General features: G+C 41.6%; 2 protein-coding genes across 6 annotated transcripts in view; one reads left to right on the plus strand and one right to left on the minus strand.

Annotated features, from left to right (window-relative positions):
- The window catches only part of LOC121110286 (translation initiation factor IF-2-like), a 26,282-nt gene extending 13,882 nt beyond the window's left edge, over nt 1-12,400 (minus strand). Inside the window, exons 1-4 of the mRNA XM_040698112.1 lie at nt 12,354-12,400; nt 11,034-11,719; nt 10,493-10,670; nt 9,574-9,644 (exon numbers count right to left, since the gene is read on the minus strand). Coding sequence (XP_040554046.1) covers nt 10,552-10,670; nt 11,034-11,719; nt 12,354-12,400 — 852 coding nt within the window. The 3' untranslated portion in view covers nt 9,574-9,644; nt 10,493-10,551. The remainder of the gene's footprint in view (nt 1-9,573; nt 9,645-10,492; nt 10,671-11,033; nt 11,720-12,353) is intronic.
- The window catches only part of AFTPH (aftiphilin), a 44,057-nt gene continuing 36,769 nt past the window's right edge, over nt 11,208-18,495 (plus strand). For 2 of the 5 annotated variants that reach the window (XM_419346.7, XM_004940207.5), the window contains exon 1: nt 11,208-11,336. The gene's annotated coding sequence lies outside the window, so the exon portion shown is untranslated. Of the gene's footprint in view, nt 11,337-11,833; nt 12,146-18,495 lie in introns of all 5 variants that reach the window. The other 3 variants (XM_004940206.5, XM_040697715.2, XM_046939642.1) reach the window with 2 other exon arrangements.

Below are 18,495 nucleotides of genomic sequence, written 5' to 3' on the forward strand. Positions count from 1 at the left end.
TTCTGGAACTCCAGCGGACTTGGTGCCATGACCACTGCCCTGGGGAGGCCATTCCAGTGCCTGACTACCCCTAACATCCAGCCTGACCATCCCTTCACACAACTTCATACCATTCCCTTGGTTTCCAGGGTAGTCCCTTTGGTTACCCACAATGGAAATTAAAGGAAAACAGGACTATGCTAAATCTTCTGTGGGCAAAGATCTAGGCAACTCTGTTCCATCCTTCTTCAATAGACTGCCAGCACAAAGATGTATGAGAGCTGCTCTGAAAGTAATGCCTCCTGGTTTATTATGTTGGCCCATGATGTCAGAGGTGGATGTTGATGGTATGGCAGTATTGATTGAGCCTTCCCACCAATATTCTGTTACATTTTGTTTCCACGTGACAGATGGTAGCAGAGGGGCAGTCTGACAGAATGGTGTCTGAAAGCGCATGTGAAACTGAAGGCATGGAACTGAATTCCTCCATATGAAAAAAATGGCCCCTGATCACATTCAGTGATGCTTGCTGAACATTTATGGAGACCAAACAGGGGATGTGAGCACAGCGAGGCAGCGGGTGGTGAATTTCAGCAGTGGCAACCTCCACTAATGCAGATTTTTACAAGTGCACTGTGCAGGCTCTTGTTCATCACTGGCAAAAACATAGCTAATGATAGTGACTATGTCAAAGCATTTCGTAGCTGAGAATTTGCTCTATCAAATAGTTTATTGCGCTCTTTGTAGCTGTTGTAATTTCCATGGAAATAAATAGGTACATTACTTTCAGAGCAACCTACCTGGCTTAAAGAAAGCAAGTCAAAGGACTGGGACAGATTCTGGGTTTCAATGGCAGTTGGCTCCCGTGGAGTATCCTGTGAAGGAGTTTTATACAGGGGCAGCACATGAGCTTTACGAGACCATACACCAAAGCCTCAGAGAAAACAATCTTCATGCAGACAAACAATATTAATCACCATAAAGCAGGCATCACATTATTATTATTATCATTATCATTATTATTTTGCCCTTTACGAGAGAAGTGTAAATACATGCAGGATGCACACATCTCAGTATTCACTACAGTTTTTGCATTTTGCCAATAGAGCAATTCAGCACACATAGTCCTTCAGGAGATCCCTCCCTTCTAACAATCTTAGTAAAACAGCAGTTCTGTTTCTTCATGCTTGAGTGATACCAGTGCAATGGGAAACAGAAACAGCACCTTTGTGCACTGGAAAAGGCCATGTGGTGGTGGTGATGTTTGATTTCTGGGACATGAAATGGTTGGATTCAAAATCAAGGTATTCAATCGTCTAGAAAGAATGACAGGAATAAAACTAGTACTCAAAAGCTCACATAAATGCTGTCCATTTTCCATACATCAGCAGTATCTTCTACAGCTGCAGAGATCATGTTCTGTTCTTCACAGGACTCACATTCACCACCAGAATCACTGACTATGACTCTCAAGGGAAACACGGAGACTGCAGTGCAGCCTTACTTTGGGCCTACACTAGACTGGGGCCCCACACAGCTCTGACCTACTGCCATCTGCCTACTTGTATCTGTCCCTGTGTAGGAAAGGAAAAGGTCCAGCCTGTCCCAGAGGCCCAACACTTTCCACACATGAAGCTTTTCCACAGGTAGAATGAGTGTCAAGAAACTGTAGATTTAAGTTCGTAATGCTGCTCTGTCTACACAATCAGAAGAGAAAACCACAGCCACTGCATCGGGCCCAGAGGCAGGCTTGTAGCTGTGTAATGCTGGCATAACACACAATAACAGAGCAACAATAAGGTAATGATTGTGAAGGGAGAAGAAACCTATCTGATCCACTCTTAACTGAATTGAAGGCACCACAGTAGCTTGCACATAACAGAATCTGACTCAGGAGAAACTGGTCCAGCTCTTTAAAAGCAAACCAGCCCTAAAGCAAACCTGAGAGTACAGTGACTCCTTGTCACACTTTGCAGAGGGTTAGCGTCCTGGGTTTTCTAGGTAGCACAAAGTTGTAGTTCTGTCTGGCCTCATCTCTATCAGATTGAGAAAGGGAGGCTCTCCAGAGAAGTGGCCTAGCTATATAAATAGTCATCCAAAACCAGAGATGTGTGAGTAACATGGGTCTCTCTGAATGCGTAGCCTGTAGGGTAATTTAAGTGTCTTCATGGTGTATTACTGCAGAGTGGAAAAATCTTCTCAGTGTAACATGCTGTCAAACTGCATCTGAAGATGTTTATATAGGGGAAAAAAGATCAGAAGACTCATAACTTTGCGGCCACGAAGCAGATGCCCCATCCACCTTAGAGTGGCTGGCTACAGGCAAGTAGAGAACAAGTCATTTTGTAACAGCTACCCCAGCAGGTTCAGTTTACATGTTCCTCATCCCTACAGTGACCCTGCAAAAGGATATCTGATAGCAATTGAGCTACATCAGCACAACTCAGATAAAATGATCCCAGAAGGTACAAGAGGACGTGCTGGAGGGGGAGCAGTCATGTGCTAAAATGCCTATGTTATTTTTGAACGAAAGCTGGTTTGCATCCTACCACCTCTTCAAACAAGCAAAAGAAGCATTGGACTGGCAGGAGAGCTCTGCTGTACCCCTGAAACTCCCTTCTGCTCCACCACATAAAGGAGCCTTTGCTCCTCAAAAAATGTGAGCTACTGCCAATAGATTTTCCATCAGGAATTAGTTGCTGAAAGAAGTGCGAATGATCTCACAGGATGCAACATTTCATAAGTGAGCTGGACTGCTGAGAAGACAGAGGCTTGACTTTTGGAGATAGCTGCATCACTAACAAGGGTCATGCATCTTGGCTTCTCCACAGAGAAGGATTTATTGGAAATTCCACCCAATATGGAATAAACAGTGAGATACTGAGATACGCTCTTGCCCAGGGGATTTCTTGGCAAAGGAGACAAGCCCCTTTGCAGCAGAATATGGATAAATATGGATAAAATATGGAGTGTAGCCAAATTTGGATATAATTATATCTGCACTGATCATATAACATTCCTCAACTGGGCAACTGGATCAATGCCATTTGCATGCAAACTGATTGTGTGTCGCCATCAGTCTTTCATGTAAATCCACTGACCCGCTGACTTACATCTGACCAACTAGACAGCAAATACCTTTGGCCTATGTTATAAACAGTTGCATAAACGCAGGAAAATTGAGACAAAATTGCTCCTTTGGAGTATTTCACAATCAGCTTGCATTAGGAAGAAAAATTTTGGCTCTTCATGCTGTTTGGAGCTACATTTCCAACTCAGTAGCACTGCATATACAGAAGAACAGAGGCATGAGAATTCCTCAACATCTAGATTGGATATGTCAGACCCCAGTTAGGCCAAATGAAGGCACAGAGCCCAGTCTAGTACTCTGAAAATAGCTCTCTCTCAGCTACGGTGGGAATCAAGCCTCCTTCCAACAAAGGATAGACCATATAAATTTACAGTTTTATTATGCTTGTTAAAATATTTTTAGTTCATTGCTTACAAAATGAAAACCATGAGCCAAATCCACCAGTAACTCACACCTCGTGGGTACAATAACATTAGAGAAGGGGTGGCTGTAGCTCATTCTCTAAGATGCATATATATCTCCCTTCAAATAACGTAGGCTGCACTTAGATTGAATGGTAGTGCAGAGATGAAGGGAAGCACACTCTGGCAAGGATGCCTCCAGAGCACATCAGTGACACCATTTAAGCCTGCTGGGATTGTATTTGTTCACTAGAACCAAGGAGCTGGCTCCGAGAAAGCACCCTTTTCCCAGGGCTGAAATGCAGCCCTCATAATTTAAGAGAGTGTTCCTGCATAAGAGCCTAGTGAATGTTATGATTACTCAGGCATTTATTCTCAACTTTCATGGCTCTTGCAGCAAGAGCTGGTCTAGCCACTCTCAAGAGGTCTCCCTGTCATGCTAGATATTGAAGGCTGCAGAGGCTGGGCTTCTCATCTCCCTGCTGTTTTTGTGCTTGCCTTTGTCACTGTGCTGTTCCCTTTACACACCAGCTGTCTGTACACTCTTCTGCCCGTAACTTCCCACATTCTGCTGCCATTATTGAGTTTGTGTCCTTTTCTTGCCATAGATATCTAGAATTCAATTTTACTTCCTTCTGTTTGTGAAAAATGATGGGACATCACTGAGATGGATATTCCCCTCTGGGTCAGTCTTGTCACACAGTTTCAGGAGCTGCTTGACCCTCACTACTTGAGGTCACTTGATCTAGAACAAGCTGAAAGACTGATTGGAACACTTGGCTCTTCCCTGCCATGGCACATTATTTTAAACCACCAGCAAAGAAGGCTTTTTGCAAACACATTCTGCATTGGAGTCACTGAGACACAGGCAACACTTCTGTCTCTGTAGTGGAGCAATAAAATCCAGCCAAAGGGAGGAACATCCCAAACCACCTCTGACACATGCTAGGGTCTCAGCCTTGCAGACCAAGTCTCACTATAACTGCTGGTGCAGTCTAAGGCCCTTGTTAGCAGTACTCCAACAAAATTGGGGCAGACAAACTTCTTGTTAGCATTCAAAAGCAGATTGGGTGTTTGGAACATGGCATACTCTTCTAGGTTTTGTCTTGCTATTCATTATTTACCTATGACAAAAGTTCTGTCAGGTAAGTTAGGATCACCTTTCACAAATCTCACGTATTTCTATATATGAAATTCCCATGAAACAATCCTGTTATTAGGAGATCTACCCCTGCTATTTGCCAAGCTTCCAGATGTGTTGCAACTCAATGAACAGCGATCAAAAAAGCAAACTCATTGCACAAAAATACGAGGATAAAGTTAACATATGTGATACTGGAAACAAACATCAGACTTGAGCTTGACAGTGAGAAAGATTTTGACAAACATTTGGAAGACCTGCTCTTCTTCCATGGAAGTTGAATTTTTGAGATAGCAGTTCTGATCAACCCAGAAAAAACTTAGTCATGTCCATTTTAATAGCCGGAATGTAATCCTATTTCCACTTACAGTAATGGACATTTTGCTCGTCTGTAAAGATAAAAGGGTATGATCTCTGTGAAAACAAAATTAAAACCAGTGATATGCACCACTTCCAGGCACGCAACATTGGTTCATGGAGAAAACTTGTCCAATGCATCTGAATTTCACTGACTAATTTGATATACATATGTGAAAAGACCTTGTGCAATTACGAAAGGATATTAGGGGTGGTCTTGTAAAGTACAGGAACAGTAATATATATATTTTAAAAGCAGCTGTGGAGGTAAATTTCAATATTCCTAAATATTTAAGGAAAGGTAAAATGCCTTCGGAAATGAAGAAGTCTGAAAATAGATGTTAAGAGATTACAGGCATGAGTCGTACTCCTCTGAACAGCTCAGTGTGCAAGAGATCACTGTAATAGTGCTCATCACAAACACAGGGTTAGTAATTTGTACCTTAGAATTTCCTATCAGCTTATCTGTGAGGGAATTTGATGACTCTTGACTCCTGTCATCAGAGAGGCGCTAGCATACAAGGAAAGAGGATGGCTATGGAAATCAACTTGCATTTATCCAATAAGTAAATTGAATCACTAAAACAGAACAATAATCTCCAATCGTTTTAGCATTTTTCAACTTAAACTGTACAGAATTCACAACCCAGGCCTCTTAAAGACAAAGTACTGCTGTTAAATGAATGATTTTGAATTCTCTTCTGAGAATTGCTTTTTTTTCTATTGCCTCTCCTCAGAAACCTTACCTGCACTAGAATGCACACAATAAAATATATTTTGCACATGTTGCTGATGAATTGCATATATAAGTATGTAGAGACCAGGCATATAGGTAGTATGACCTCAATGATATCATTAATTTCTGCTACTTTGAGGACGTAGTGTAAACCATGGCAGGAAGAATGAGGCTGGTTTGACATTCATGAGCTGGTTAGTCCACTGGGTAGCATTCACGTGGAAGGAACGTGATCCTCAGTGTTCACTAGAGGCTCCAAAACAGCTGAAAACACGATTGAGACCTAGAATTGAGCTCCTTGAGAGACAAAAACAAACCAAACACACACATACACAAACAACACAAAACCCCATGCCTCTCAAAAACAGTACTGAGTGTCCTCAATCCTATCTTTGCCCAAAGAAGCCTGAGACAAACATGAAAGAACCTACAGGCCCTTTGGATATAGGTTTCTAAGGCCTGCCTGATGTAGCTGCCATTTCATCCTTTTCCCCCCCCCCTCTCTTCTGTAACTACAGAGGGTTCTTGGTATTTAACACATTTAGAATTGTTTAAAGACAATTTTGGTATTTTTAATGGCTTGTGAGTCACAAGAGATTGGGCTGCTAATGGAGAATGCCTTCTAGCTTTTGTAACTGTGACTCCAGTAAAGATAGCTAGGGAGATATGTGTGATTTGTATGAAATAGTAACAAACTTGCATTCCAGAGACTTTGCATGTTGCATATAAAGCAACAGTAATATGTTATGTATTTTATGCCCTTACAACTAGAACAAATGGAGGCAGTTCCTCCATCTGGGAAAACCCAAGGCATGCCTATGGGATACCTAAAACAAACTAATTGAGTGCCTAATTATTTTACTTGCCCAAAGGTCAATACTAATGGAATTAGCAGTGATACAGAAGACGCAGGCATTCAAGATGTTCTGAAGAGTCCCTCAGAAACCTCTGAAGGGATTTGAGAAGTATTACAGCCCTGGAAGAAACAGTGATTGCCACACAGGTGGTCCTAACAGTTAACATCCAGCATGGAGCTCAGCAAATTGCTTTCGCCATTAGGAGAGAGGCAAGACAACACAGAGCAGGAATAAAGACACTGTCTGAAGCGCAGGGAATATGGATCCTCAAATTCCTTGCTGCACAGCCAGCTCACAGACAAATAGGGTAAAGCTGCTGGGCTCTTCACAAGGGGATCCCCGATGTAGCTGGGACCAAGAGGTACTACTGGCTTCCTGAATACAAAGAAGAGGCTTGCACTGGAAGAGCCAGGAAGTTTGCACTGATTCTGGATGGATCTCAAGGCATCAACCACTGTGTAAAGTAAAAAGCAACAACTGCACACAGGTCTGTTTTACCACCTTTTGATGCTGAAGGACAGATCAGCAGTGCAGTTCAGTAGCAGGCTGCTTAGTTCATCCTCACACACAGCTTTGCTTAAGTTAGCTAGCAGTAACAGTTTTTCTGTCACTAACTCTTGCCTACACAGAAGCCAGAGGAAAAGACTCATTATTCACTCAGACAGCTTTGATAACATCCACCTTATGAAACCACTGCCACAAACAATTTGCACGTAAAGCTTTCAAGGCTGATTGGTGAATTCAGTCAGACAAGGTCTTTCTTCTTGATAATGTAGTAACAGCGGTTATTTCAGCTATAATGGTCTAAGATAAATGCAGCTCTGCTGAATTAAAAGCATTTCACAGAAATGTGCCTATTCAGTTTGAAGTCAGGATGGGGGAAAAAAAATCAAAACATTCTGTGAAGACAAAATGCAAAAACCTCCATTTCCTGTTTTCAATTTGCTTGATTTTCTACTTTTTAAAATCATTTCCACAGGAAAAAAAATATTAAATTAGTTAGCATTACGCTAACAATAGCACAAATGAAAGGCATTAGTGGAACAAAATCATCCAGTAGGTGCAGATAATGTTTTAAATTAGTTCTATAGATAACCTCAAATCTTGTGTCTGATTCAATGGTGAATAAAAAAATTAAAGAAGAAAAATCAAGCCCCATGTTTTCTCAGGAAACAGAACGTCTGCTTTATGATCAACAACACTGCCGCACTCAGCAAAGAAGGAAGCACGCTGTCTGAAGTTTAAAGACTTGAATAAGTCTTTGATTAGAGCAAGTTTCTTCCCCATACACTAGGCAGTGAAATCAGAAAAAGCTTTCACTGCCAGGAGCCATGTTGTACTGTGCATATTTTGCAAGTAAGAAAATAATACTAAGTTAAAAAAAGAAAAAAAGACAGCACTGCTAGCAAACCAACATCTTTCAGAAGATACTCTGCACTATACCATGCAAAAGTGGTAGAGCGTATAATAAAGCCAAAAGATAGTTAGCAATTGCATTGTAAACTCCAAAATTAAAAATAGAAAGCTACATGATTTCCCAACGGACACTCAATTTTCTTCAGAATTACTAGCTGAGTTTTATGAAGAACATGGCTGCAGATCATAAGCCCTCCCTGTTATCCTCAGTTCCCAAACCAGTGTGCAGAACACATGGGTTTTTGGGAGACAGTCTTTCTGAATCACCTTGGCACACCAAGATTCCTTTTCCACCTAAAACTTGTAGTAATGCTGCGCCCTCTCCTGACAGTTTACGACTTAGCAGAAGTGCATGATAAAGCTGCTTTGCTGCTGGTAAAAAGACCGGACCTTGGAGTTAACAAGGTTAGTTCCACCTGACTTAAACCCCTCTCTGTTGCACTATGTAAAAGAAGCTTCACACTGAGAGGAACATCTCAACATAACGTTTCTTCACTGTGCTGAAAAAAATCACATGAAAGTATAAGACTAAAAAAAAACCTCTTTAAAATATTAGAAGATTTATAGAACATCACTGAAAAAAATATATCCAAATAACATAGTGTCTATAATCTAGGCAGTTCTGTAAAGGAGACTTTGTTAAGTTGAAAACATAACCTTGAAATTAGTGTTGTAATTCACACATTTCACTTCACAGAACAAACACATAAAATGGCTAATGCTATTATAAAGAGTCAGTCTGCCTTCGTCAGTAAATGTAATCTCTCTCAATCAGCAAAGCTTACGCAGGAGTGACTAAAAAAAAATCCCACACACCTTGCCAATCATTCACTCTATGCCTAAGTGAAGATCACTTGTTCATGTAGAACACTTACCTCTCATCTGATCCTGCATTCAAGTTAAATGACTTGTACGGATGCAAAACTGCATACCCATTAAAGCTTCTGATCCTAGGAACTACTAAATACCACCAAGAAATAGAAGGAAGTTTCCCTCTGGTGAGACTGGCAAAGACCATTTGGACGGATTTTCTGTCTTTCCTTGTAGCTTAGGATATGATTCACTTCCTCAAATCATCTGGTAATTCTACTTAACCATTTTCCTTCTATTCTAGGACCACATTTACTGACACTGCTGATCTTTCTAGCTCTCTTCCTGTCATGCACAATCCGGCCTGTGGGTTTGGATTTTTCCACTAAAGGGTTTTACATTTGCTTTAGGGTGCTGGGGCTGAGGTTGCTGCTTGGGTTTTCACGGGGCATGGTGTTTATCCAGTATACTCGTTCACACCAGTTGTAGAAGATAAGTTAATTATAAAATAAACCTCTCTAATTATGTTATTTACAATGTTGCCGTAAAGGTAGTGAACACTCACAGCCAATAGCCATTAACCAAACACAACTGGTATGGGAAACTGTATATTTTGGGCCCTTGCAACTTAGTCTGTTGCCAGAGATGAGAAGAACTGACCTAGTTTATCAGGTTCTTAACAAGCGTTCTTCTTTTACAGATTCTTCTCTTCACCCTTACAACTGTAAACCACGGTGCTATACACTGGGTGAAGGTCAAAGTTCTTTGACTGCTAAATTGCTTACCTTTCAGCTCCCTTGTTGCTGCTTCTGTCCTGCCAGGTCAGCACAGGCTTTACACTATTTTGGATGCTAAGCTGAAAAAAACAGCCACCAGGTGGCAAAATACAAGTCACACAGCCTCATTAATAGTCACCTATGATTGTTTCCAGCTATTCTACCAAGATTCCTAATGCAGCTGAAATACTCTATTAACAATATAGTTCTCCCATGCTTCCTAGAGGACTCATGTGGCTTATTAAACTCAGCAAATTAATTATAATTACTCTTCAGAGTATTGAAGGCATTTTTATTCACAAACCCATCTCAACCATAAAATGCCCTCTGTATAACCCTGTTTTAAGTATTCCTCAGGAAAACTGTGTCTAAATACATGCTCAAACCTCTGTAGGTTCTATTTTTACACTATTTTAATATCATAATCTGTCAGTATGCTTTAACCATTGCAGTGTTCATAAATACAGCAGACCTGGAACTTTATTTAAAGCAATGTTACGCATTTTTAAATACCTGATGTGTTTGCAGCTCTGACACTACTTACCAATACCGTGTAAACAGGTCATAGAAAACAACAACAACATACTTGAGAAATAGAAACATGAATGTATTATTTCTCATGGTTTTACTTAGTGTTTTTGCTGTAAGTGTTCTTTCATCAACGAAGTCAAACCATTGTCTACTTGGGGGGGAAAAGCATATTAAAAAAAAGATATAAAGAACACAGTATTTCCCTGCATGCTTTATTGATCATCTTTCTACTACTTTCTACAGCGTTTGCACAACCCACCAGCTAACAAAACCATAAAAATACAACTTTGAGAGAGCCAGGTCAGCTAAAACAGGATTTGGCTGATGTTGCACATACCCTCACCACGAGATGTATGCACTTAAGAATCTCATTTTCCAGAAACAAATTTGTACCAACCTACTCTTTGAAGGCTGTAAATCTGGCAGATCCTGATGCTTAAGAACTGAGGTTTCAGCTCAATGCAGACAGGCCCTGGGGACTCCCTCGGGATTAGGTGGTATGCAGACTCTGAAGTTCAAGATGTTTACCCTCTGGTCACACAGAGACATGAAAAGTGGAACGATGATTGCCCCATCTGTTTCAGAGACGGAATTGGGAAACAGGATTGTGGGATCATAAATACAGGATCAGACTGCTTCCCTATAAACTTCAAAAGCGAAAAAGCTTACAATAACCAATTTCCTATGCAAAAAATGTTACCCTGCCCCTCAAGAATTAGAAGTTAAACCACCTCATACGGCAGCACCATCAAGATCTTGTCAGGCTGCCCTCACTCAACATGGCAGCCGCAGCGTCACCTCCCTGCCTCCCTACCTCACCCCTCGTCCAAGATGGCCGACCTACAGAGAGTGAGGCAGTTTGCCAGCACCCAAGATGGCGGCCGCAGAGCGGCCCGGCTGCTTCCTGTAACGGAGGAGCCATTCCCATAGTAGCGTACCTCGCTTTTTTATTTCTTCGCGTTCTCGCGGCCGTTGCTGGGAGTGACGCCGGTTCCAAGGGCGGTGGCAGTGCGGGGGCTGACGGGAAGAGCGGGGCCAAGTGGGCGGTGGCGGCAGGGCAGGAGGAGGTGGCCGCCGGGAGGGGGCCGGGCCGCCGCGACGCTGTTCCTGTCGCCGTGACATGGGTTCCCCCTCGATGGCGGCTGCCGCGGGAGGCCTCAGGTAACCGGCCGCGTCCCCGCGCCTCTTCCCCACCGCCGCCATGCCCGCCCGGGCCCCGCCGCCCGCTGCGCAGCCCTCAGGTAGGACGCAAGGCCACCGCCGCACTCTGTGGGTCGCCGCGCTGGAGCGGCTCGCTTCCTCCGGGCCTGGCCGGGGAAGGTACCCCCTGCCCCACGAAAGCGGACGGGGATTTTCCTGGAGCCGGGCGCGCTCGGCGCGGGCCCCGTGAGGGCATCGCCTTTCTGTCCTTCTTTCCCGCGCCCGGGAGGAGGGCGAGGAGAAAATCTCCACAGCGCTGCCCCGTCCTTCTCTCCCCTCAGGGGACGGGACCGCCTCAGAGCAGGCGGCCGCCTCCGGGCTTTGCCCTTCGGTGAGCCCCGCGGGCTGCGGAGCCGCCGGGCCGGGCCCGTCGTGAGGCGGCTCCCAGCCGTGTGGGGCGGGCAGCTGGGGGCCGGGGCACTGCCTTCAGCCCCTAAGGTCACTTTTCGGAGTGTCAGTCGCTGAAGATGATGTGCTGGAGAAAAGTTATCTCGTAGGATTCTTTTATTTTTATTTTTTTTTTAATTTTTCCAAGCAGCGCTGTTCTAAAATGGGGACAAAATTGGTGAAGCGCCAGTGCTGATGCTTCAGTTTGCTGCTGTAAGTGGCTGCCTGACAGACCACAGCGTTCTTCTCAGAGGAGACGATTCCTTAAGTCAAGGATTACACCTTAGTGTGCCTTCGGGGTGGCTTCGAGTTGGTGTCCCGCTCGTGGCAGCCCTCCATCCAGCTTCAGCTCTCTGCATAGAAACTGGAACTTTGGCAAGCTTAATGCTCCTTGTGAAGTGAACTTGTGCTCATGAGGTAGTAGGAGACGCTTCATCAACAAGGGCTGTGCTGTGATGGTCGTGTAAGTTCTGGTTTCATGCGTGGCTTACAGCGTGGTGTGCCTCATCAGAGCACGTTTCTTCAGCTGTTAAGTTTGTGGCAAAGTGAGTGTGATGGATGTTGCTTTTTTAACGGGGCTGGTCCTCAGAGGTTGAGCATAATTAAAAGTATTTCCATCTTGGTTTGTTCTCTGGGTGTATCAACCAGACTTGGAAAGCCAATTAGCCTACTTTAAGCCTAAAAACACTGTGTTGTTGGTGCACCCAGATGTCTGCATGCACTCTCCTATGCCTAACTGGAGGAATATAACGTGAGCTGGGGGAAGAAATGAAGTAGCTATGACTGCTAAGGGGTTTGGTGTGTGTTTTTCATACATCCCTTTCACGTAGGTGAAAACAAATAGCACAGATTTGAGGGTAGGAGAACTTAAATATAAATTTACTGTATAAAAAATAGGCTTCAGAAAAAGTAACGTGCTACGTTGGTTCCACTTCACGTGATGTTTGTATAAAATGTGTGCTACGTGACCTTCTAAGGTCATGTGAAAGTATGACCCCTTCTCTTGACTTCCTTCATTTGTTTATAAATAAGCAGCTAAAGGATCTCAGCCTAAAGGATCTCATTTAGCGAAGGATTTCACAAATCTATAAGACCTAAAAAAATTATTTACAGTGAATTGATATTTGTGGTACGTATTTCTGTTGATTAAGGCAGGGCATGATTTTATGTTCATAAGTAAAGTCAAATATTGCTTCAGTAACTTAAGTTAATGTCAGCATTTTAATGCCTTAGTTACATCAAAATAACTCGTTCTGAAGCTCTCAGGTACTTTCAAAAGACTTGTCTTTCACAGTAGAAATAATAAACCGGCTTAGACAGACTTCAGTCAACTCTTTGCCCTTTCCTTTTGAAATATTCATAGAGCTGTCCTTGCAGAAAGGTAGCAGTATCAGTTGGAAAACCTGTGGTAAAGAAACCCATGCTAGGTCTGGTTTGCACTATACTCTGCAGCATAATCGTCTTTCAGATACTTATTATCTTTTCCTACAAAATGCTCATTTCTTTCTGTGCTATTGTATTATCTGACAACTTAAACTATGTCTTTGTGAATGTATCACTGCGATGGCATGCTAACCTTTTCACGGGGCTTCAAAATACTCATTTACGACTTTTCTGGATAGTCCTCTTTGGAGAAGTGCCTTTCTCAGATCCTGCTTACCATTGGGTTTCTTGCTATCTTGTCTTGTAATTTTCTTTTTCCTTTTTATAGAAAACACAATGCTGACTGCTCCTTATACACACACACACAAAGAAATCTTGAAATGTGCCTTGTCTGAAAACTGACAGTCTTGTTTCCAGTAGACTCTCTTCTATGCTTATGTCTTCAGCAATTAAAGCTTTGGGTTCACATCCAAATGTCTCTGTAGTGGCACTGGCTGCAAGGTGACGTAATGAGTCCACTTCATAGGGCAAATAATTTGTGTTTTTTGAATCCAAAAGTTCTGTTCTGGAAGAACCACAAGGAAGGCAAATCCTCTTTTCTCTTTATGTTACAAGGTTATGGGGAAAGGGAATGTGAAACCTTAAGTTCATTTATCCGTTGAAAGATGATGGGAAATAGACCTTGTTCTTTGGGAGTATTTTAGATGCCCTCCATGTATCGTGTTCTTAATGTGCCATAATATCTGTGGGTGGGATAGATAGCCAATAATGTCAGTTCTTCATAAGTGTTTAACTTTTTTGCATTGGTTTTCTCACCTATTTGTTCATTCTGTGTTGAAGGAAAACAAGCTAGAGTTTACAGTAATGGAGGGAAGAACTGTGGCTGATCTGCTTGTTCTGGCGTGTTTCCTCTGCTGAGCTTTGTGAGACCCTTTTCTTTAAGAGTGCACTTCTGAGCTGTAGTAATCTGCTCTTTATTGTAGCATCAATGAAGTGTGAAGGTTTTAGATGTAACGGAGAACGTATTGCTCTGTAAATAAATCTCTAGGAAGAGTTGAGCTTAGGTAATTTACTTTTAATACTTCTTAATCCAGTGCCTTTTGATCTTGATTTGGAACAGGTTCCCAAATGACGTGTTACAAGCTAACATCCAGGAGCACATTTTCTCACAGGGTTTTGAACGCTGTTGTTAGATGAATTTGAGAAATGATGAGAATGAAAACATCCCAGTTATGTGTGACTTACGCAATCTGTCTCACTTTACACATTGTATGGATGTGTACAGTACATTGTGCACAAGTGCAGTGTTCCCACAGCACCAGATCTTAAACTTGATTGACTTTCCCAGCCAGGCATGTTTGCTTATGTGAGTAGAAAACATGCCTGTTCTTAGAACACCTTTCCCAACATATGTTTGCAGATTTAGATTCAGACAGTGTCTTTCTCTGCAGCTGTTGAAGCAAAATCAGTTGTTTTTGAGTGGAAATGTCATGTGGTTTTCTTGTGTACTGTAACTTTATAAATAGTAACCTGGTCTTTTTGTTTTGGGGAAGCAATGCTGTTCTTGGTTAAGAGGGGCATCATGAACAAACTCAATGTCCACATTCATGTTTTTCAAATGTTTCTTAGATTCCAGAGTTAAGTCTAGATGGAAGAAGGAGAAGTGAAACAGCACAGCAAGTGAAAGCTGGTTTTTTGATCATTTCTTAATAAGGAAGGTACTGCAGACTTATTTACATCTCGTATTTGTATCACCTTCCCTATTCTTATTGTATGTGATGGGGAAGAGGAGCAGCAGCAAAGAAGTTTGATTCTAATATAGGCTGAACTGTCTGAAGATGCCTTGTTTTCACCGCCTGCTTGGGGGAGGCAAGAGGTCAGGAAGATTGAGATAAGTGCCTGAATTCTGATGGAAGTCTCCTGAGTTTTGCTACTTCAGTGCTCTTCTTACATACAGTGCTTTCTAATAGAAGGTGTCTGGCATATTCAGTGTTTGTTGAAACTGCAGTAATGCACGGTGGTATTGATTAATTCCAAATGTTGGGTGATGAGAAATAAGGCTTATATTTAGATACCCTGGATGTATTGGAGCTGGAGAACATTGTTTTCCTCAACTTATATATGTCCAAGCAAAAACAGTGTCCTGAAACTCCAATGCTGGATAATGGACCTTCTGGCTGTAACAACATCAGATTCAGAATCGAAAGCATTGATTTCTGGAGGCTTTATGAAGTAAACATTTTCTTTCTGTATGTTATTTGCTGGTAAGTTACTCTGAAAAGAAAACTAAACTTAATAAACCAATTTGGGAACGTATTGACTGCAGAGCTTGGAGAATGACTCTTTCTAGATTGGATTGTGTTTGTAGGAATGCTAGTTTAACAGATTTCCCTCATTTGTAGCTGCCCTTCTAGAAATGAGTTCTCAGGTGCAGTACAGGAAGACCAGAAATCCATTTTCCATTGTTAATAAGGTAATGAAAAGGCAAAGTTATAACAGAAGACAGCTTTTCCTACTGCGAGGCAACACTTTGCAAAGTCTAAATCTGGTCTTTAGCAGGATAGTTTTGATATTTGTTTGAGGAATTCACTTGCAGACAAGAGCTGAATGTTCTTGGAAAGAACAGATTCGAACAGCTCATGACTTGAACCCACCTCCTTGGCATTGCAAGCTTTTTACTGCCAGGCATTTCAGCAGCGTTGTTGTTTCTGTCATGGGGATCTTGCTCATGCCATCCCTCATTATTTTATGTTTCTTTATGGGTTTTGATGGGTTGCTTAACTCGGCTTTGCTTTCAGAATAAACCACAATTGAGTGGTTATTCATTGTGTTGCTAATGTTCCCCTTAAGTTCAAGGAAACGTTCTAATCTATGATGAATTTGTGTAAGTTTTACAAATCTCAGTTATTTCTTTACCTAGCAATATTCTTTGTGGCCCCCCGTATTTTTTATTTTTAAAATTTTTTAGGTTTTATATAAATAGCATGTTTGGTTCTTCAAGTTTTGCCTTAGAAAGTACACAGACAATGAGCTATTTAAACCTGCTTTGGTGTATTGTAATTACATTGCGCTTTTTGCTGCCGTGTCTTTGTTAGGCTCTCTATTACTCTGCAAAAAGGTAATGAACAGTGATGTGGCTCAGTATGAGGAAAGCAGATATTGTTCCCTATTTCCTACAGGAAAATAATGGGATACCCTGGTTTGATGGCATTTGGAAAACCGAATTAATGATCTGAGGTAAAAGTAGTGTGTGGATTTTGTTCTTACAAATCCTTGCACTATCAAAGCTTAAATCAACTACTACTGTAATCTTTTCCAGCTTTACAGAGTTCTCTTTTCTCCCTTCTATTGCGTTGTTTTAAACTAAGCCAAATTACGTGCTGAAATGCTCATTTCCTTAGTAAGAAAAGATTTAAACCAAGAGCTGCTGTAACAGAATTTGATCTGACCAAATTGATTAGCATTGCTTTTTCTCTAAAATAAAATGTTGATATGCAATTCCGAGTATATTGATAAATTACACTGACAGCACGACTTCAGCAGTGAAATACTGAAACTTATGAGATTCCTTCATAATGAATAATCAAGATATGAAGAAACACATGAAAGCAAGTAGTGTTTTCAGCAGGTGTTTTTTTGTCTGTCTTGATACTAAGTAAAAGGTAACAGAAAATGGAGAAGACAATTCTTTGATACGATGTTGGGCAAAGTATGACATGAGAAATGGATGACAATCCGTTATCATTCTAAGAATGTATACTATGCGATTCAGAGAAACTTGCTGACATTCGTCAACATAAATCTGTGACTGGGGGTAAATTAATCCCATCTAAACAGGCACACTTAGATGCGTTCTGATTCTTTGCTTCTATGGTAAGGTCTTCTGCAGAAATCTGGATTGTTACGTGTTACAAACAGTAGAAAAAATAACTGCTCTGTTAAAGGCTGTTACAATTTCCCTCAAGAAAGACTCCTTACTATGTAGCATGTTGGAAAAATTGGTGTATCCATTCAGTTAAATGCTAAAGTGCCCCTTTACTTCTTGGCTGGCTTTTAAATTTGGGAGTCAATTCCCTCAGAAATACGGGGAAAGTAACTAACCTGTCACAATCATTGGGGTGCTTTTTGCCGTTGTTGTTTCAAATTCTGCTTCTTGAGTAAAACACGTTTTGCAAGTGAATGGGTTAATCACTTGAAATACTGGTTTTACAAAATGCTACAGCCTAGCAGCATGACTGATAGAGTATGTCTGTGCTGGGTGTAGAGTACTGTGCTACAAAAGACGAAGCCACAGTTCCAGCTCTTAGCCTTCATTTGAGGTGCCAGACGAAGCAGGGATTAACTAAGGGAATTAAGGAACAAAGTTGTTGTTCTATCAGACCTATGGTTTATCACCAAGTTAACGTTTCAGTGAATGGTAATGAATTGGGTTGAACAGTTTGTGGTTGGCAGGTGGAACACTTTAGAAAGTCAGGTAAGGGGATCGTAATTAAATCCTTTCTGAAGGAAACTACATGAAGGCTAAAAATGCCTGTGCTGTTTTTTGTTGTATGAACAATTGGGAGTATACCCCATTTAAAAAAATTCATCAGTAATTAGTCAGCCCGAGGGTGGGGGAAGACTGGTGTGACTCTTCTTCCTTCTGATAAGCATTTAGTTCGATAGGTGTTCAGGTGCTGTAAACAACAATTAAATTGTATTAACGTAACCTTATTCTCGTCTATAATACAGATTCATACAAACTCTTGAACACAAACTTTTAGAATGCATCTGTAGCATCATGGGAAAAAGGTGGCTTTCAAAAAGGATTTGATAAACAAGCCCATGCAAGTGATTATGCATGTGGTTCATATGGGTTCAACTGACTGAACTAACAGAAGATGTGGATTTGAAAATCTGATCAGAGCTTTGATGGTTAACTAACATTAACACTCCTTGCAGATCCTGTTTTGGCAACTGTTCCTGAAATGTGTGGAGCAGAGTACTGTGCAGTGAGACTGCCGTTGTGTAAATGATGCCTGTGATGTTTTCAAAGTGCTTTGAAATGAAAAATTGAAGGAAGTGTCTTCTATGTGGCAGAAGGTGAAGAAGGGAAGGTGTTTGGGTGATCAGAAGTCTTCCTGCAAGTTTGACTGGGCTCTGGCTGTCTGCTTCAGTCCCGGGTTACCTGAGCTGTGCTTTCCCCTAGTATTGCTCTTCTTTGCCTACTCTTTTGTTATTAACTACTTAACTTTCTATGTCTTGTAGGTAAATTCCTGTCAGTGATGGTGCTTGTTGCCCCCATGTTACTCATTTTGTTTTCTGAATGTTGTTTTGTTGGTTTGGTTTTTTTCTTAAAGATTGTCCTCTTCCCTAAGAATTTTCTGAACTCTTTTATGGTTTATTTCTAGGTGAGGTGAAGAGAATAATCAAGTAAACCATCAACAAAAA

Source organism: Gallus gallus, chromosome 3 (genome assembly GCF_016699485.2).
Source record: "Gallus gallus isolate bGalGal1 chromosome 3, bGalGal1.mat.broiler.GRCg7b, whole genome shotgun sequence".
Lineage (NCBI taxonomy): Eukaryota > Metazoa > Chordata > Aves > Galliformes > Phasianidae > Gallus > Gallus gallus.